The sequence below is a fragment of the Salminus brasiliensis genome, chromosome 22 (genome assembly GCF_030463535.1).
Source record: "Salminus brasiliensis chromosome 22, fSalBra1.hap2, whole genome shotgun sequence".
Taxonomy (NCBI): Eukaryota; Metazoa; Chordata; class Actinopteri; order Characiformes; family Bryconidae; genus Salminus; species Salminus brasiliensis.
Window position 1 is genome coordinate 29,646,134 of NC_132899.1, and position 20,579 is coordinate 29,666,712.

At 41.4% G+C, this 20,579-nt stretch overlaps 1 protein-coding gene across 3 annotated transcripts in view; it reads right to left on the reverse strand.

The window, feature by feature from the left end:
• The window catches only part of stat5b (signal transducer and activator of transcription 5b), a 21,171-nt gene continuing 592 nt past the window's right edge, over window positions 1-20,579 (reverse strand). For 2 of the 3 annotated variants that reach the window (XM_072667973.1, XM_072667975.1), the window contains exons 2-19: window positions 17,995-18,128; window positions 17,598-17,754; window positions 16,932-17,021; window positions 15,693-15,867; window positions 13,956-14,086; window positions 13,707-13,858; window positions 12,030-12,185; window positions 10,794-10,973; window positions 10,547-10,634; window positions 9,594-9,716; window positions 9,387-9,479; window positions 9,037-9,243; window positions 8,243-8,337; window positions 7,785-7,927; window positions 7,504-7,659; window positions 6,715-6,772; window positions 6,258-6,365; window positions 1-5,235 (exon numbers count right to left, since the gene is read on the reverse strand). In XM_072667973.1, the coding sequence (XP_072524074.1) occupies window positions 5,112-5,235; window positions 6,258-6,365; window positions 6,715-6,772; window positions 7,504-7,659; window positions 7,785-7,927; window positions 8,243-8,337; window positions 9,037-9,243; window positions 9,387-9,479; window positions 9,594-9,716; window positions 10,547-10,634; window positions 10,794-10,973; window positions 12,030-12,185; window positions 13,707-13,858; window positions 13,956-14,086; window positions 15,693-15,867; window positions 16,932-17,021; window positions 17,598-17,754; window positions 17,995-18,122 (2,364 nt within the window). In that variant the 5' untranslated portion in view covers window positions 18,123-18,128 and the 3' untranslated portion in view covers window positions 1-5,111. Of the gene's footprint in view, window positions 5,236-6,257; window positions 6,366-6,714; window positions 6,773-7,503; window positions 7,660-7,784; window positions 7,928-8,242; window positions 8,338-9,036; window positions 9,244-9,386; window positions 9,480-9,593; window positions 9,717-10,546; window positions 10,635-10,793; window positions 10,974-12,029; window positions 12,186-13,706; window positions 13,859-13,955; window positions 14,087-15,692; window positions 15,868-16,931; window positions 17,022-17,597; window positions 17,755-17,994; window positions 18,129-20,028; window positions 20,166-20,579 lie in introns of those variants that run through there. The other variant, XM_072667974.1, reaches the window with a different exon arrangement.

Here is a 20,579-nt window from a genome sequence, read left to right on the forward strand (position 1 = left end):
TAAAATATAAAACTTTATTACTATCCTTTGTCTCCCAACTTACATTAAGTACTCACTTGACAAACAAAAGACAAAACAGGTGCAGCCATTATTGAAAAAAACAAACAAAAAAAGAATACAGGTGCTGATCTAGGACCTGTTAACGTGTATTAGACCACTGCTGAGAGACCCAAGCAATCCTACACGAGCGCTGTTAATTCTACTGTTCCGTTAATACAGCCCCATACCTGCCAAGAACAGCACATGAATAACTTGATGATTGACAAGACACACAAAGGATTATCAATAGCCATAAAACATAGCATGATGCAATCCGCAACATGAATACTGTCTCCATCCAGGTACAGAGGATTTCCCAACAGGTAAATGCACTCGAGAAACACATGAACAGATTAAAAAAAAAGGAGAAAAAAAAAAAAAAAAAAAAACCCAAACAAATTACAATCCATACACATCTCTTTAAAGTCACGTCTAAAGCCCGACACGTTAAGCTGGGATTCAACCACATGCGACATTCAAGCACTCAACACTCGCGTAATAACAATGTGGTAATAAAATAGGATTTTGACGTGGGAGTAACTTTCCATATTACGTACACACAATTACATAATCTGAGATATTCTCTTTAAGCTCTGTTAACAATTCTTCCTGAGTTCTGCTCTAAGTTTATAGAAGCCATTTGAGGTGCCTTACATGAAAGGAATGATGCTGGATGACCAATCAGGGTAGCAACATGGGTAGCATGAAGAAAAGAAGAGGAAACAAGAATAAAAAAAAAAAAAAAAGAAAGAACACTGTCCCTGTTTTTACCCAAGAAAGGGCCACAAATAGGTTCTGGGAATGCTACAAAAGAACCGCTTTTGGACTTTGCTTGTGTTGGTGGCCCAGATCTGCTGCAGTATAAACGACAAAAGCCTGCAAAATCGTAAAAATTGACATTTTTGGATTCAGAATTTTCAGTTAAAATTTCATGTGTTTTTTTTTTGGGAGGCGCAGGCCTTTGGCTGTGTATGTTGAGGGTTTACAGATGTGAATTTGGAACCGGTCTCTGGATTTTTCGGGGAAGAGCAGGTGGGCTAATGCTCTCTGCTGACCTGGCGAGCCTGCAGTAACGCCTCGTTTACTATTGCAATCTCTCTACATTTTGTTCTTTCCACCTTTTTTAGGGAGTTCAAAGTGGTTCTTCCATAGAATTGCACAAATAATTCTTTTTGACAGCTTTAGTTTCTCTCCGCTTCAGAGAGGGGAGGCTAATTAAAAAAAATAATAATAATAATAAGAAACGCTGTACTCTGAGGTGCTTTGAGAAGAAGAGGTGTAACTGCAAAGCGAAGGCAGAGAATGACAGGAAAATTAGTGAGAACTGTGAGAGAAAAGGCTTACTGGCAAGTACTGTTCATTAGGGATTACGTACTAGGCTACAGGGGGGCAAAGCAGCAAAACCATGGGCTACTTGGAACGTGTAGAGAAATCTATATTCAGCATGAAAAACAATAAAACTCTACAGGTCAGTGTTACCTTCATACCTTTCTTTCAGATGGACAAGGGTCTTCCCAAGTGAAAGGTAATTGAGAAGCCTTGATTTTTGGGGGTTTTGGTAACCCTTTCCTTGGACGGTCCCATTGTAGATGCCTTGTAGACGCTCACCTGACATTTAGCTGAATGTAAATGACTGTCACCTAAACCCTACACCTTAGGGTTTCATTCAACAGAGCATCACTTACATTCAGCTTGGGGTCGAGTTGCATTTAAGTTGGACGTTCGTTGAACTTCAGGTGAGCATCTACGAGGCATCGGCAATGGACCCTCCAGGTAAAGTGTTTTTAACCTACGCTGTTTTAAGGCACAGGAGGAAAGACTGAAAAAACTAAGGGTATAACAGAAGAGAGAGTGCAAGTAAAAATATTATGAAAGTTTTTAAGTATTTTTGTTTTTTAATATGACTTTACAGTTCAGAAGAGTAGGACTGGGAGAAACCCAGCATTTCTATAGGGGTTAGTTTTGCTAAAGTAAGTAAACCAGAAGCTTTCGCTAGTTTTACAAACCTGCATGTTTAAGTCTTGATTTATCATGGGCAAAAATTTTGCACTGAAGAGCTAAGAACAAGCCCACAGAATGCAGTCGACACTGGAATGAATTTCAGGCCTTAGCTCTTATCTGCTCGCTGTTTGACCTTAATATGCTTGGGAATATTTGCAAACACAAGCTTTGAAGATAAAGATTGCGATATATCTTTATATAACTTTATATATATATGTATATATAGATAATGACTGTATTTCACTACCAGAAACACTTGCATTCGTTTCCATTAAAATGTGTTTGTAAATATTAAAAATAAATATTTCATTAAAACTCTTTATTAACTCGTATTAGAATAAATCTGACATCGTACCAAAAATGACCAAACTGATGACATTTGAGATTTCGTGACGAACTGAAGGGTCTCCCAAAGAGTCAGAAGTGATATTCCTGTGAGGTTAGAGGTCCACAGACTAAATGAAGTCATTCAATTTAATCACAATCCGCTTCTAAGGTCTTTCTTTCCAACCATCAGTGGTGGAACGATATATCATCAGGGCCCAGAGTCTTAACACGGATCATGTGGGAGTCCTTCACGTTACTTACACGTGATCAGAGGTAGTGGTGGTGAGGCTCTAGGAGCCCTGTCGGTGGGTGCTTTAGAAAAGAGCTGGCTTACAGAATCGTTCACATACAACGTTCACTAACCTGTTCTGGGCACTGAGGACGTTTCTAGGGTACGTGTATTTGAAAGGCATCGGCCTGCTCCCTGCTGGGCGTCAAGCCTCAACTTTGGTTTTTGACAAGTGACGAACCTAAGCGGTCTTAAGGCACAGGAGGAGAAGCAAACGGGCAGGGAAAGAAGGGAAATGGATGGGTAAGATAGAAGGAAAATAAGATCAAATGGTGTTAAATGAACATTGTAAGTTTTTTGGTCATTTGGTTTCAAATTACTCTGGAGTAAAAGCAGCTAGTAGAAATGAAGCCTGTAACAGTGATGGGATGCATAAATGCAAAAGCTAGTTTTATAAACTTGGATCACGATTAAAAAAAAAAAAAATGATAGAGTAGGTTTGCATCATTAGGACTAAATTAAATTAGGACCTTTTTTTTTTTTTTTTTTAGTTTTGTGTAGGCCTTGATGGTTTCAAGCATTTAAAGGTTAAGATTTTCAGCAGAAATATGATGTTCTCTTTACTACTTAGACAGCCATTTAAAAAGAAAAAAAGAAAAAGTTAGCTAGCAATATATTCTACCACTGCCACCATTACTTAATTTGAGGAAAAAGGACAAAAATTACAAAATTCCCCCATTTACCCCAAATGTAGTCAGTAAAGAAAGACGGGTCTAGTGTCTCAAATGTACGACTTTAGTTTGGCACTGATGCAATGGGGCTAAAGCAGCTGACAAGTAACGCTATACATACTTTTGTCCCGGTTTATAGAGAGCGTGATGTCTAAAACCACATAAGCAAGTTTATCAGAAATGATTTAACCACCTAAAGTGGTTAATTAGGCATGCAGTTAGCATGAAGATATCTGGTATAATGCTGCATTTCAAGAAGCTTTCCCCGACCCAATGTTACTTTCACAAAAAAAAAATTAAATAAAAATCTCTAAAGTCGTAAAGTAGGATTTCCAAAGTAGGAATGTCTGAGGAGGCCTTGAAAGCAGTACAAGCTACCATCAACAACTCTAATTAAACTGACTTTTACGAAATTAATAAGCAGAGGGATGGCAATGCAGGCTCCAGTTTACTTGTTAGCTCCATTAGCCTCGTAGCTCCAGTGGAAACTAAAGAGACAAACTTCAGACCCCAAACATGCCTTGGCTGATCAGCTACATTTGGGAAGTTTTGAGATTTTACTTCATTTCTTAGCCAAAAAGAAGACATTCATGTAGTAGATTCGCCATGAATCTCTTTGATACTGCATTGGGCTCAGAAACGAGAAGCATTCCAAGTGTGAGGTCTTGAGGTTAAAACGCAATTTTCAACTTAATAAAAATAAAATAAAGAAAAACTAAACAGAAACACTCCCTTTTTCCTTAGATTTCAATGAATCGTCACATTCTCATAGTTTGACTGGAATCTCCAACAGCAGCTGGAAACATTAAAGTGTTGCATAGAGTGGCGCATATGCCCTGTTTTTCATAGAAGCAACTGCTGACCACGTAAACCAATGGCATCAACAATTAGGCGCAACTGCTACGATTCTCCAAAAGCAGTGGTGCATAGTGTTTCAAACCAAAGCTCTATTGTATCCATTACCAAATAAACAGATCCCAATCTCAAATGCATTAACATGAATTAATTGTGGCTTCGTTTGATAAATTCTTTAACGATTATTTTAAAAATACATGTTTGTTAATGCCCCCGCCCTCCCCAAAAACAATTTGAGGTCCATGGTAATTCAATTTTAACTACTGCTAATACTTTCAAATACGAGATAAGAATATACACTTCTACAAAGTTTTAAGGATGTTTAAGAATCTTTTTTGATTAAACAACTTACAAAAATGATAGAAAAGTCTCGGAAAGGAACAGCAAATATTACATTCCTTAGAAATACTTGCACTGCTTTACTTCAGTTTAGGTAAAATCATTTTCAATGCTTTAAATGACGACATGTATAAGTTACATGCTTGCTCACTGAAAGCTGGAAAATTTATCACTTTGTTTTTTTTTAGCTAATACATGTAAACACAGCGTTTACCGTTCACAGGTACTGACACTATAGAGTTCAGGTCAGAAACACAGTACGACGTTTCCTTTAGTGCCAATTAAGTGATATAAGAATTCTCCATTTGAGGTTTTCAACACTCGAAAAACAACACGATTGTAATTGGCCTACCTTCCAAACCCGGTCCGTTGGCTAGTAACGACGCACATTATTGTCATGCAAAAAAGCAGAGGCAGTTACGATCACACTGCAGAGTCATTATTAACATTAACAAGCGATCCTAAAACGTTCACATGTGTTAAAAACACTGAAGGGGGGGGGGGGTGTTGGGGGACAGAGACGGAATGGAATCCCTTGGGGTGCTTTCTGTAGTTGGGCTGAGCGGGTCGCGACACTTCCAAGTTAAAGATCACGACTGCTGCCCACTCCACTGAGGTTCGGACGGCTGCCGCAGGAATTCCTCCACCTGCCTGGCCATGTCCATCGTTTCCTCCAAATCAAACTCTCCCTCAGGGTCCAACATGGGGTCGCTGCTACAGACGGACATAGGCAAAAACAAGGTCAGCATTTAGAGAGATCTGTAAGGGTCAGTTCTTTAAGATAGTAACCATTTAATACCCTGCATTAGAGAGATCATCTGTTAAGACGCTCAAATACATGAATCCAAAAGTATATTTTTGCAACGCAGGCATGTTTACACGTCTATATAAGCAGAAATTGATGAAAGATGAATAAATACTCAATAATGAATAACTTGACATGAATATGATGACTCAGCTGTATATCTGTTTACATGTTGAATTTAATAATTGACCAGTGTTCGTGAGTTTTGCTTCCCACCCCACGAAACGTATTTAGCCATAAAAATAAAGTACAGTCACATCTCGCATGAATATGATATTTATTGATTTTTTTTTACTGACTTTTATTACTGTAAAATGTTTTTTGCACTTGAACCACTTATTTTTCCTGATCCGTAATTTTTTTGTTCAATTTCTAATTGATTTAAATTCTAATAAACAATATAAAATTGAGAAATATTTTAATAAGAAGAATAAACATAACAGTCTTAAGAGAGGCAAAGCTCAAAAGCTTATGTGGCTGCTTTATCCACGCTTGTTTTCTATATCCTTGACAGAACCAAGGATCCGAGTCAAGCAGAACATGGGGTCCCACATTGGGGTTGTTGTTTTTTTGTTGTTGTTTTTTTTTTTTTTTAAACATCACAATTATCTGTGGAAAAACAGGTTAGAAGGTCCAAGTGTGATAGCGGGGAGCATGGCGGCCAGTCGTGCTTCAGATACTCTAACCCAAGCGTTCCGTCCAGTCTAATGGGGTAATAATGCTCATGTTTTCTTTGCACAAATAAAAAAAAATAAATAAAAAAAAGTGGTGAGTAAGGTGGAACAACTTTTTTAAGCCTGGGCAATATGTAACTGAACCCAAACAATAAAGATTTGACAGTGTAGTAGTATACAGACAGTCTGACAGGGACACTGACACAAAGGTTTGAGGTGCAATTCAATAAATCCCACAAAAATAAATATCTACTTACATTGGAGGGTAAATTGCAAAGCTGTTTTGTTGATTGACGGTCGGCGAGGCAGTGTGGTCCATGAAGTTGGAGTTTCCGACAGTCTGCTCGGAATTTGGTGAGGAAAAGCTAAAAGCAAGGAAAAACACCGGTCAGAACGATTGCGGCTGTGTTCCTGTTAACTTTAGAAATCCATTACCGACCGCAGAAGTAGTGGAGCATGATGAACTGAATTACAGTACTGAATTAAAGCCCTGTAAAATCCCAAGACCTGGGGTGTGTTAAAGAGTCTACTGAGATTCATTAGACAGTCTTATCTAGTTCTTTCCTCATAGCCACATGGTTCAATGGCAGATCAAGCAGCAGAACACATGATGTTTTATTGTGATTATGACAGTGAAAATTTTAACAACCGTGTTGGAGCTACAGTTCAAACAAAACTGAGAAGATGGAAAACCCGCATTGCTGTCATACTTACTCCACTTTCACCACCTGCTTGATCTCCGGTTTCACATAGCCGTCGCCTACAGCTTTTGCTGGAGATCGAAATGACAAAAACAAAGGTCATATTGACAACTGGAATAAAATGGAACACCTCAAGAATTTATGGGAATTGTAACACGTACAGTTTGTGCTAGGACTGTACAATATAACGTTAATCACAGTCACAATACTGACAATGCAGAGGGCTACATTACACACCCTCCCAAAAGAAATCTGAAAATTCAAAGTAATTCAGGTTCACTATTATAGGTTCACTGCATTTTAAGAGCAACTCCAACAATATAAATAAGTAAACAAAAGAAAAAAAAAAAAGTGTAGAATCTTAATTTCTACTGTTTTTCAGTTGTTTTTGACATCGAGTCGAATTTGTATTTTTACATCAACTTCTGCTGAATGATTTTTTTCCTCCTTTGAATTTCCCATTATGGAGATGCAAGGTTATTGCATGACTTGTCCAAATATAAATACATAGAAATTGTAGAAGTGATCTGGTAATATTTACTTTAACATGCATATCACTACAGCAGCATTTCTCAAAGCCTGGAGCAGGGACAGGAAGTCCTCCTGGACTGTTTACAGTTCAGTCCGGCTCCGACATACCGACTTCAACTCAGGAAGGGCTTTTTAATAAGCTGATTAATTGGATCAGGCATGTTGTGAGCAGGAAAAAACAAGAGTGCACAAGAGGGTACTCAAAGAACAAAACTGGGAACCAACTAAACACCCCCCCACTTGTATTATAGTAATAGCAAGGGTGACGTACAGTTTGGTGGGGTGCAGTAGCGAGAGAAAACCTCGTCTTTAGGTTGGTTTGGATAAAGGAACAGCAGGTGGTTCAGGTCACTGATGCGGTCAGCCAGAGAGCGGATGGAGAAGTCTTTCGTGGTGAAGGGCATCAGATTCCACACCATTCGCTCTCCTACATAAAGAGGAGAGAAACAAAAAGCAGATGACAAAAGAAACGGTCAGTTAAACGCTGAATCCGTTTTGACTGACTAACAGGCAGATTATGCCTTGATTAACTGTCCGACAGGCTGACTGTACCCGCTTTGTTGGGGTTCTCTGCCACCCACGCGATGGTGATGCCTCCGATCTCTGAGTCACTGAAGCGCAGCAAGAACGTGCCGTTAGGTTTGGATAACAGCATGTCCTGAGCTTGCTGCTTATTAAGGAAACCCAGGATGGCCCTGCAACAGAATTACATGCACGTAACCGCAAACGCACAATTAAGAAACCGGAGATTGCAGCATGGAGATACTAAAAGGTGGATGAACGAACTGCTTTCCAGCTTTGGAAAGAGGGCCTTTACTGTGAAAGGACAGTTTAAGACCTCTTCATTCACACGAAAGTCCTATATACCCGGACTACTTCCAAGTTCCTTGTTAAATGTGTCAATAAAAAAAAATAAACAAATAAATAAATTACACTAGAGCTGCTAGCTTTCACAGCATTAGCTTTGTCTGAAAATACGAGACACAAAATTCTGAATTCATGAGACTCACCCATCATTCCAGTGAGCCTTGAGATGTTTCTTCATGAGTTCTATGACTCCATCAAACCACTGCCAGAAGGTAAAGTTCCTACCCGGTAAACTTTCCTGTAAAACATCAGAATGTACAGTAGATTTGCAGTAGTTAGTCTGCAGTTCAGTTTTTTTTTTGGGGGGGAAGCTGACTCCAGAATCTTTGCACGTAACTTTTAAACAAATTTTGAAAAGTATATGGACACTTCTTGTTTGTATACAGTTTGTAAACATTTTTTGTTTATAAGTGTTTATAAGTGTTTGTTTATTGTATATAAACATCCCTCATATACACACACACACACACACACACACACACACACACACTGGAGTTAACTTTGTGAACATTGTGAAATTTGGACTGTAGATGGGTCTGAACATGTGCAATGCACTGCAACAAAAAAGAATGTTATTAAGTTTAACAATCTGCAAAGTTTACCACAGGGTCAATAATTATTCAACCCCTCAAACCACCAGAATTCTGTTTTAAGAGGTTCATACTAAGAAATAATTCAAGTATTAAGTATTAAATGCTTTATATGCTTGGATTAATAGTGTGTTTTTCTAACTATAAAAGTCCCACCCCAAACAAGTGGACAGCACTCATACATGGTCAACATGGGAAAGACTAAGGAGCATTCCAAGACCATCAGAGAAAAAAATTGTGGAGAGTTACAAGGCTGGCAAAGAGTTGGGCCTACCACTCTACCTCTCTTCAAGGCTGTATATATATATAAAAAAAAATAATAATCAAATGCAGTGCAGTGAAGTTACCCGGTTAAACTGGGACCAGGTCATGGTCATGGTCCGGTAATCCTCAGGGTTGTTGCTGGAGGTGCTGAAGGCTTTCTGGGCGAGGAAAACTAGGTTCTCCTCAGAAAGCCCGCGGTCACTCTGGACCTCCGATTTATACTTCATATTCAGAGCTTCACAAAGCTGCGGCCACGTCACCTTATCGGGAACAGCGAAGGGCACCCGACCCTACAAACGGACAAACAAATAAAACAAAAAACAATATCACAATCTAATTCACTGAAGCAGCCAGAGTACGAGGCCCACAAACATCCATCAGTACAAGTAGTGCATGTAACATTTAAATGAGGTGAAAGTTCCCACACACTCACCGGCTCTGAAAAAGCATTGTCCCACAGCACAGTCGCTGTGGCATTGTTGTCCTGACTTCCGTGAACGATAACCACGACAGGCAGAGATAATGTCTGTATTATCGAAGGAAAGGGAGCGATTACATTAGGAGAGTGTATCGTTTTTAGTTTATTTAGATTTTATAAATGCAGGATATGCCTGATTATAACTGAGCATTAAAATCTCACCTTAACATGAAACATTAGCTCGTTTCCTCCCACGCTGAACTGAGACTCAAACAGAACCGTAAACTTCTCCTCAGTCACCGACTCCGCACCCCGCCTGTCTGAGCGCTTTATACGCTTTAAAGACTGCAGGAAGAGAGAGGCATGAAGTGAGAGCGAGAGATAAAGATTAGTTGGAAACATACTATATCATCTTCAACAATCCCTTCATGGTAGCTATAATATTTCTTAAGGATTTTAAAATGTTAAAAGAATAAGATCCTTCAGGAACTTTTGGAGGTTCTTTTTATTCTCTGATTTTGAAGGTTTTTTTAAAAGAAAACGGAAGAAACTCCAGAAGTTTCTCAAGGATCTTGTATTTTGGTTGAACATACACTGTTAAAGTATTAGATCCTTGAGGAACTTTTAGAGGTTCTTCTGTTTGAAATCTGAAGGAATCTCTTAAGGTACTTTGAGGAAACTTTCTTTCCTCAAAACCTTAAGTGGTTCCTCCACAGATTCAAACTGAAGAAACTCCAGAAGTTCCTCAAGGATCTTGTATTTTGGTTGAACATACACTGTTAAAAGTATAAGATCCTTGAGAAACCTTTAAATGTTCTTCAGTTTAAAGCTATGAAGTAATCTATTAAGGTGCTTTGAGGAACCTTTTTCTTCTACAACCCTAAAAGATTCCTCCATTGTTTCAAACTGAAGAACCTCCAAAGGTTCCTCAAGGATCTTGTATTTTGGCTGAAGATACACTATTAAAAGTATAAGATCCTTGAGAAACCTTTGAAGGTTCTTCATTTTGAAACTATGGAGGAATCTCTTAAGGTACTTTGAGGAACCCTTTTCTTCTAAAAACCTTAAGTGGTTCCTCCACAGTTTCAAAAAGGACCTCCAAAAGTTTCTCAAGGATCTTACACTTTTAACAGTTTATGTTCAACCAAAAAACATTATAAATAAAAGTCCCTCACCATGTTTCTAAAGTGTGCGCTGAGGGTGCCTGTGGTTTGGTGGTACTCCATCACACAGTTATTGTTCAGGATCTCTCCACTGCTGTCACTGGAATACACAGACACAGATGACGGTAAAAGCTATTAGTCAAATCATGCAAGTTTCTGTAGCTCAGCTTGCATCTTCATCAAGCAATCTAATCCCATCGGCGTTCTCTCTACACACCACTCAGCACGCATCATGCAAAATGTCATGGGTTTGACTCACTTTCTGGTGTTCTCGTTCTTCAGCAGGGCTTTGGCCTGCTGCTCGTTGATGATGGTGGCCTTCACCTGAGGAGGGTTCATATGGACATTCAGTTTCCCTCCCACCAGCAAACGCACCGTCGTCGCAAACTTGGTCTGCGTCTTCAACACCTGCGGAGGCTGCTTTTCTATGATGAAGGTGCTGTGGAGAGAAAGACTTAATTTGAATTTAATGCCCTAATCAAAACACATGATAAGTGAAGGGGTTCACCCTGAGCGTCATGCAAGCTAGAACTGACCCTGGACACAGGTTTATGCAAAGAAGCAGGAGGTCAAGACGAGTCTAGAAGACTGATGCTGCATTTACTCTGCTCTGGAGCGACAACGGACGTGAACGCACTCCTGCCTCCTCAGCTGGATGCATGTTAACAATGTGCACCCGGTGTCATCCAACTCAAATCCAGTGCTGCTTTAATTTTGTATTAACTAATGCATGGATTTTCGAATAATCCAAAACCAAATTGATATAGATTTCTGTTCAGCGCTGCCTAGAATATCAGAATATTTAGGATATTTACATCTAACTGGATGTTTTCCCTTGGATTCGCTTAGATTTCGACTGTTATGGAGTAGAAATGTGTGGACTGTTAATCCTCTGTAATTTGTTAAGGATGGATTTATAAAAAATTAATAATAATAATAAATAATAATATTAAACAAATTTATTTATTTATTTAAAGTTTGAGTGCAGAACACCAACACTCTTCTGATTAGACAGATGCATCGCATTGCCCCTTGCGCCTGCATCTGATGGAACCACTGCTCGCCACTGAAAATGAACATTGACGGGCCAGAGCACGGTAAAGGCACTATGAGAAAACAAGGACAACTGCTCACATGCTGGTAAGACAGGCCAATTAAAACCCCCCATAGGCGGCCATGAAGGTTTAGCTACGTTGAGCAGGTGGTGCATGATTTTACTCTTTGAACACATTTGGCAAAGGTACATGTGGAAATAGAAAAATCACGAAAAGCCATATATGTAAACGGTGCGAGGACGGATCCATCATGCTTTGGGGCTGTGTTGCAGCAACACTGCACATAGTTAATCGGCCATTGGGGTTAGGAGGGGATTGGGTCAGATGTGTGTTTAATCCTGTAATTGATAAGAACTTGATCAGTGTCCCAGCTCTGGCTTGGGTGAAGATGCAGGTGGAGGGAAGATTCCACTTCCACAAAGTACCAGAAAATTCCTCACCTGGTTACTAGAGCGGATATGATGTCGGTGACTGTGGCGTTCAACTCTTTGAGCAGCTCTTCTGTTGGGCCTGGAATGGGCAGCTGCTGGGTTAGGTGCTCAACCCTCCGAGTCTGCTGCCGGTTCTGCCAGATCATATCTGCCAACTTCTCGCACCTGCGGTACAACATGAATAAACATTAGAACTTGCACATTGTTTCAGGGTCTGGTGGCTTGCTCTCTCCAAACTTTGGGAATTCCATCACTCTGTTTATAGGTATTGCTTCACGGTGGTGCTCTCGCTCCACTGAAGACTAGAAAAGGGCAGAATATGACCCGCGTAGATCTATCAGAGAGGCCAAGAGGCAATACAGACTAGGCCCACAACACATCACAGATTACCCGTATAGGAGGAGGGGTGTTGCAACCAGCCACACCACACTGCCGGATGAGTGCACAAAGAACGCATCACTCACGGACCATCAGCATAAGGCTCTGAGGACAACCTGCTGAGCCCCCTGCTGGTTACACTCTTCACATGGGGCTGCATGGCCTCCCAGCATTATCAACACCACCACCACCACCAGCAGCAGCAGCAGCAGCAGCAGCAGCAGCAGCAGCAGCAGCAGCAGCAGCATCAGCATCAGCATCAAGTTTGCTGATGATAATACAGTCACTGGACTGATCACTGGTGAGGATGAGACAGCATGATGGCCTGGTGTCAGGGCAACAAACTGTCCCTTAAAGCAACATTATGGAAAATTGCTCCTGGGCTCCCTGTACAGTTAGGAAGTGTATTTTGCACTTAGAGCCACGCCGAGAGATACAGAGCAGTCACTGAAGGCGAAAGAAGGTGTAGCACAGACAGCGATGCTATTCTCTCATGTCAGTGAAGCAACACAATGATCTTGAAACGGCTGTTTGCATATAGTTGCTTTAATGCAGACAAGAACAAGCAGATGCTGTTGGGGGTCAACAAGGAGGAGGACAGTCCTGCTCAGTCCTGCTCACTCTACACAGGTAAGGCAAAGGTGAGAGAGAGAAAAGACCTTCTAATTCAAGTCTCTCCAGGCCATCAGGCTTGTGAACATCCCAAAAAAATGCACAGTGCCCTTTTTGACATTGCTGTGCTGTTACTTATCTACCCCTTTAGATCTACCTCTTTTTATGTTGACAACATTTTTTGTTTTAAAGATGTGTCCAGATTAATTATGTCTAAAGTCTTCAACATATGTTGTATAGTTTTTATACAACCTTATAGTTTTGTATAGCAACCTGAATCTTAATCATTTTTAAATACAACACTTACTTACTGGTCTTACTGGCAAACTCATAACGGCCTAAAATGTGGGCGGTGTTCTTTCAAGATGTACTCTCATGGCATTGGAGAGATGAGAAACCCTGTTTTAAAAGATTTAACTGGTAAAGACTATAAGTCTGGCTGCAGATAAATTATTTAGAACTGTGGCTCACAAGCAAGCCTTGAGAAAGTTGGGCATCAGCTATAACTTTCACATTTGTGAGAAAATTAGTCAAAATGAAAGACCTCGAGTGAGAGCTGTCCTGGAAACACAGTCAGCATGCTCAGTTAACCGTGCGTAAAATAACCACAGTAAACCGTTAAGCCGTGGGCAGCTGTGCAATGAACTTGAACTCTAGAGTCTAGAGCGCAACAGCAGGGTGTATCAAGGGGTTTACCAGGACTGAAGGATGTCTAGAGATCCTTCGGGAGGTCCTCCGTTTCCAGCTAGCTGCTGGCGTCTCTTCCACTGAATCAGTTCATCATCCACTATCACGGTTTGCTGTTTTCTCAACAACGCCAGCGTCCTCTGCTGTTTCTCTGCTAGGTCCTACACACACACACAGACACTTCCAGTGTTCAGCTGCTGGTACCGATACTGAAACTTTGGTTATCGTCTGATTGATCAGGAATGTATTTTGTATTACCTGTCTGTATTTCTGCAGTGTGTTTGCCTCTCGTGTCAGCCACGCCTCCAGGGTAGCTTTTCGACTCTGCAGGCTCGTCTCCCTCTGCACTCGCTCTGCTGGTGGCAAACTCGTTAAACTGCTCAACTGAGCTACGGGGACAGATAGGGAGAGAGAAAGAGACATAATAAGGTGTGGAGGTAAACCAGTGAGATCACGGCCATATGAATTAAACACGCCTAAATGGAGGAGTGAGGCATATCTTCCCATTAGTACACGGTACAGTCCCATACCGCAGGCGCTTCCCAAATAAGGTCTATGGCATGGGAAACATCATCTCGGACTGTCTTGTGAGATCTCGCCACCCTCCAACATCACCTTCCAAAAGCACTGCCCCTCCCGTCCCTCATGAGAACTCTTCACCCTCCTCCACAGCTTCTTCCAAGAGTTTTTAGCTAAAAAGGGTTCCTTGAAGGTTCCTGAAAGCACCTGAAGAGGTTCCTCCACAGTTTTAAGGAACCTAAAAGTAGTCCTACATGATGTACAATATGTTACATAGTAACCCAAAGTTACAGCTGTCAATTACATGCACTAATCTCTCTATGCATGTTTGTTTCGGTCCTCCATCCTGTTGTCCTACTTCGTTAGCGTTCTGCATTCATTTTCATCTAGAGATATCACCCTGACCCATCTGCACTCCTTGTAGCACTGCGTGACATGCTGCTTATCTCCTTTGGTTTCCCCACAGGCAGCTCAATGAGGTTTAGAACATGGTAGAGCTGGGAAATATGATGACATCTTACGTATCGTGATACACAATATGCTTTTCTAAGCATATCGAGTATACCATTAGTGCTTAATAAACTCTGATCAGCTGTAGGTTTGACGACAAACAGTGTAATTAGCCTGGTTTAATTAGATGAGCAGCTTATGTTGAATAAAAAATATTGTATTCTGTACGGGAGGGTCTCTGAATAGTACTTTTATAAGAGTCTGCCGCTACTGATGTTTTTAATCTGTGATTACATGTATTGTGTATCGTGATATCATCGCAATACAGTATTTTTACCATATCGCCCAGTCCTAAAACATGTTATGACTTACTGTAGTCTAGGAAAACTAATTGAACTTCTCTACCTACACAAAAGGCCTAAGTAACTTTTCACTTTTAGCTTAAATGCTCAACCCCTTAGACCAGGGGTGGACAACTCCAGTCCTGGAGGGCCAGATTCCTGCACAGTTTTGGGCTTTTCCTCCTCAAGCACACCCAATTCAACTCACCAGTAAAATGGCAGGTTTAATAGGTCTGTCAGAGCAGGGAAATCAGCAAGCTCTGCTGGCCTTGGGACCCTGCTGAGACCCCCTGCCTTAGACCCTGTGTGTAAGCCCACACTTCATCACTCTCACAACTACATTACTGTAGTAATTAACATCAGGCCTAAATAGAACCCTGTGGGACTCACATTTACTCACAAGATATGCTAAACTAAACGGTTGCCAAATAATTCACAATGGTTCTGCATGAGGGTTAATAACTGAGTAATAAACAATAGATAATAATACTAATAATAAATAAATAATGGAATTTAATTGGTGGCTGTGACATTATTTGGGATTAAACCTGTCATCTTCCAGTTAAAGGGCCAACACTTGAACACTTGCAATGGTAAGACGTGGTCCAAGAATGGTCCGAGAACAGTTCTTTATAATGTAAACATATACAATTATATAATATATATAAGAAAAGTGTGTGTTTACCCTGTATTCTCAGACTCTCCTGGTACTGAATGATGAAATATTCCTGGCTGTGCTGAAGCTTTCTCAAGTCATTCTCTGTGTCCTGAGTCATCACCCTCAGTTCCTCGAACACTTGGTTAATCTGCTGGTACTTCTGAGGCGTGCCGTCCGTCAGCCCCACCCCTGGACTGCTCGCCTGACGAGAGAGAGAATGAGATGGATGCAGTAAGGCAAATAGTAGCTAATTAAAGCAATGGCCTAAACCCAAAGAGCAGCCTTTTTTCCTAGGTAATATTGCACTTGTAGAACGCAACCCATTACCACAGTCAATATTTTCACTTTCTGCAGCACCCGACCATTGGCTTGTATCGTGAGGGCAGAGTTTCTTCTCCGTCTGGATGCCAAAGATGCAGGTGGCAGATTAGGCAGCGCTGACTGAATTCCAAGATAAATCTGATATTTTTAGTTTCGTAGATAATGCTGCCACACAGTAGATCTATCCAGTACCTTAACATTAGCAAGAAACACTCACGACAAGTAATGCTATAGATTCAAGATTACCCTTATACACATGGTCAGCAACCCTGACTACTTACTTCTTACCTACCTACATTGCTTCTTGCTCACCTCCCTAATTTTCTTTCTACCTATTCAATTTCCAACCTGAACTAACCTATTGCCAGACTTTCTAGCTCGCCCCCAAAAGTTCCCACCCTCTATTCTACCTTCCAGCCTAACTAAGCTCTTGCATACAGATGTGCAACACTTCTGAAAACTGTGACAAAACCTATAGAGAACATACACACCACATTATCCGCAGGTGATCTATGCATGTTGTGTGTCTGTCAATTTACAGACAGCCCAACATCAGATCAGGTTGTGAGGGAGAGTGTGAGTCCTAATGCCCAAACTACCGTCCATCATGATTTTCATGTACAATCACCCAACTGTTCTGTACAGAGCTGTCCTGTATTATAGCTTGGCAGAAAACTAAAGCATAAAATAATAACCCATCTGGCAGATCCATTCAAAGCAAGGTTTAGCATTACTGACCCTCCCATGCACTGTGTTTCAAAACATAGCTCCAGGCATAGCGAGAATGCTATGGCATCTTCTCAAAGCCTTCCAAACCATTGCTGTCATTGATTAAAATAATCAAATCGCTACTCTAGAGCAATTAAACGCCGCTTGTGGAGAATCTCTAGCCTGCTTAACATGAGCGAGCGGGTGCATATATATATATAAAAATACCTTACTTACATTTGACGCCTCTTGCACTAGTCTTTGCTCTGTGTAGAGGATGTGTTTGATACAGCGCACAAGCTCCATGGGACAAGGGTCATAAGCACTCTTTAAAAACAAAGAACACACAGAAAATTGTAATCAGAAAACGAATATAATAATAAAATATTTCAACATTTAAGGCCAGTCTAAAAAACAATTCGCTCTACCAGCTCCAGAACGGCACACTGTGCTTGAGCCCTGATCATTGCCACACTTACAGAAACCCATTGCAATCAACATGTTCTACTTAAAATAGTCAAAAACTGAGCTGGTGGTCAGGGTTCCTTGAAAAAAATGAATTAGTGAAATATTTACATTTACATTAAAGGCATTTAGCAGACGCTCTTATCCAGAGCGACTTACAAAGTGCTTTGCTATTAAATATGGACCTATAAGTTAATGTTATCCTAGTTCTGACCGGCTCCTAAAACCATATGTCTGCAGGTTGGGCAGATAGCAAGAGATACTGGTGCGCCAGACTCTAGGAAGAGGATGAGGAATTCTTCTCAAAGTTAGAGCTTTCATGCATGATAACAGATTCAAGTATATTAAAATCGATGCAGCTGAATCATCTGATTGATGCACTTCTACACCAGTAACAAAAATAAAGCCCTATGGAAGGAAAGCTGTAATGGGGGTTACCTTTAACTGTGACGCGTAATGGCCCAGCTTTATTTTCAGCAAGAACCCGTCTTCCCCCATCTGATGTTCAGCCTTTCTCTGGAGTTCCTGAATCAGACTGTCCAACAAACGCTTGGCTTTGAACTCCTCTTGCTGTTTCTCCACATCTATCGCATCCCTAAAAACAAAAAGACACACACACACACACACACACTTACTTAACAAGCCACATATCCTAAAACGGGGGGTGCAGAACATACTGACTTAACAGACGTTCAATGACGGCAGGTTCATGATATTTAGCATAGAGTCCTAACGTAAAAACACGAGACTAGAGCTGGGATGCTAATGCATGCATTTACACCATTACGATAATAATCAGTTGTCATAATTGGCTTAGAAATTCATTTATTCTCACCATGGCTGAGACTCAATCCACTGTGCCAGGTAGTGTCGAACCTCTATGGGGAAATGCTGGCCGTAGAGCGCCTGCATCTGGTGCAGCGCATCCCCCTTTAACTGCTGAGCCTGAATCCATAACGCCATCTCCACCTGCAGAGAAAGACTGCTGCTGTTTACAAAAACAGATACAATCCTGACTTCCATACTCAGACCAACATTTCCCAACTTCTGGAACTCCAAACCTCCAGAAGAGGCTGAATGCTTGGACAACATGGGGCTGCTGCATTGGTAATGCTGTACAAATAGGCTCCATATTATTCAACCCTAATGCGAATTCTGAATGTCTACTATATTATTTATTTATTATCTATTAGACGTTCCTTAACAACTGGTTTGAGGAAAGCGTGCGATGACAACCATCCAGTCTGCATGATGCTAACTGGTGGGGTACAGGTGTCCATGAAGTGTTACATTAGCTACATTAGCCTCTTAGCTCCAGAACAAAGCTTAAGCAATAAACTTCAGACATCAACATGGGCTTCACTGGGTTACAATATTTCTGGAAAGAGAGAAAACATCTGCTTTTGGTAGCTTCTCAGACCCGATCGGCGAATGGCGAAAATATTAGGGATGCACCGACGCGATACTTGGATTGGGTACCGGATAATTAGGCCGATCCACAAGACCGATCCATTCACCGAACCAGATTCCCACACTCAGGATCAGAGTAACCTACAGACACGATGGGGCACGATACACAGATCATAGCAAACAGCAGACCTTACCCCCATCTAACCAACACAGTGCCCACAACCCAGGCAGGCAGACACGGCCCAACACCGTTTCAGCCCCAGAAGAGTCCAAAAATCTTTTCACTCAACATCAGCAGATTCCAGATTTCACTCCCCCTACTGTGGCCGTTGTCAAGTCAGTTAAATGATGTTTAGGTCCTGATCCTGATGCCTTAAATCTCTCCCACACTGTGAGGAAGGCATCCGCTTTATTCATTCATTCATTCATTCATTCGTTCAACAGCGCTCTCGAAGCAGTCTCGGCCGATACGTAAAGTTTATTAAATGTTTAATCTGTATGGGAACAGACAACGTCAGAACAGCGAACAGCAAGCTTGTGTCTGAAGTGTTGGAGGAACTGGTTAAGGAACTGAAACCTGCAATATTAACACATTAGCATAAGGGACTGATTCACTACTGCTGCTGCTGCTGATGATGACTGTAATGAATCACCACACCCACTACAACTTACCATCAACATCGCATGTACAGCTCAGAGGACATGTGTCGGCTCACTGCTGGTTTTGGATTGTCAATCAAACGGCTATATCTACACCCAGGCCCTGACTTTGACCCGGGACTGGACCCAGGCCCCGACCCTGAATGACTTTGTTTACATCTCGACCAGAATTTCTGAAAAGTGGTGGAATTCCCCTCAGAGAGCAAAACAGTCACTGGGGCAGAATTTAGTCAGATTTCATTGCCACCTCACGGCACCAACATCAACACCACCAAAGTATGTCTGGCACAGGGTTAACAGGCCCTCATGCCGTAGAGCTTTTTACATCCGACTGAGGGAGGTCTGACTTAGACACAGCTCCAGCTTTAAGTAAAGGTAAAGGTGCACGTATTTGTCACTGTACAGTGTACAGCGAAATGTGTCCTCCGCATTTAACCCATCTGGTAGTGAACACACACACACACACACACACACACACGTGTTAGGGGCAGTGAGTACACACACACACCCAGAGCGGTGGGCAGCCAACTCCAGCGCCCGGGGAGCAGAGAGGGTAAAGGGCCTTGCTCAAGGGCCCAACAGTGGCAGCTTGCCGAGCCCGGGAATCGAACCCACAACCCTGTTATCGACAGCCCGGCGCTCTAACCGCTGAGCCACCACTGCCCCCACCAGTGCCCTCACGTTGGGTTTATTAGCTGTCAAAGACAAATACACACAGCTACATTTACTAGACAGTAAATTAAGTCCCAATCATAATCATAACAATAATAATAATAATAATAGAGCTGAATCTGCCCACCTTTCACTTCTGCGACCCTCCCTCTCTGGTGTTCCTAGCCCTGGGACTGGGGCAGACTAGCTCAATAGAACAGACTAGAAAACTATGAAGGGTGTAAACAGTAGAAAAACAAATAGGTAGATATAATAGGTGAGGAAATTCACTGTTTACAAGTAAACAACAACAGCAGCAGCAGCAGCAGCAGCAGCAGCAGCAACGACATCACCACACATTCAGCTGGCGAGTAGCTAGCTAGCTAGCTAGTTATGCTAGCTAGTTAGCAACCACTTAAGCTAGTCTGTTGTTTTGCTTGACTAATAAAAGGTTATTTTAACTTTAGTTATAGTTAAATTAGAGGAGAAAAATAGCTGCAGACGCGAAAGCGAACTATCTAGGGACGACAGCTAAGCTAGCTAACTAACGTCTAATGCTAGCTAGCTAGCTAAGCTAGCTATTAGCTAACTTTAACTTCAACGACTTTAACAGGAACCAAGAGAATACGAGAGACTCATATTATATCCACACATTAACGCGACATTTAGCTACACGTACTGGCTTAAAGTTAGCTAGCT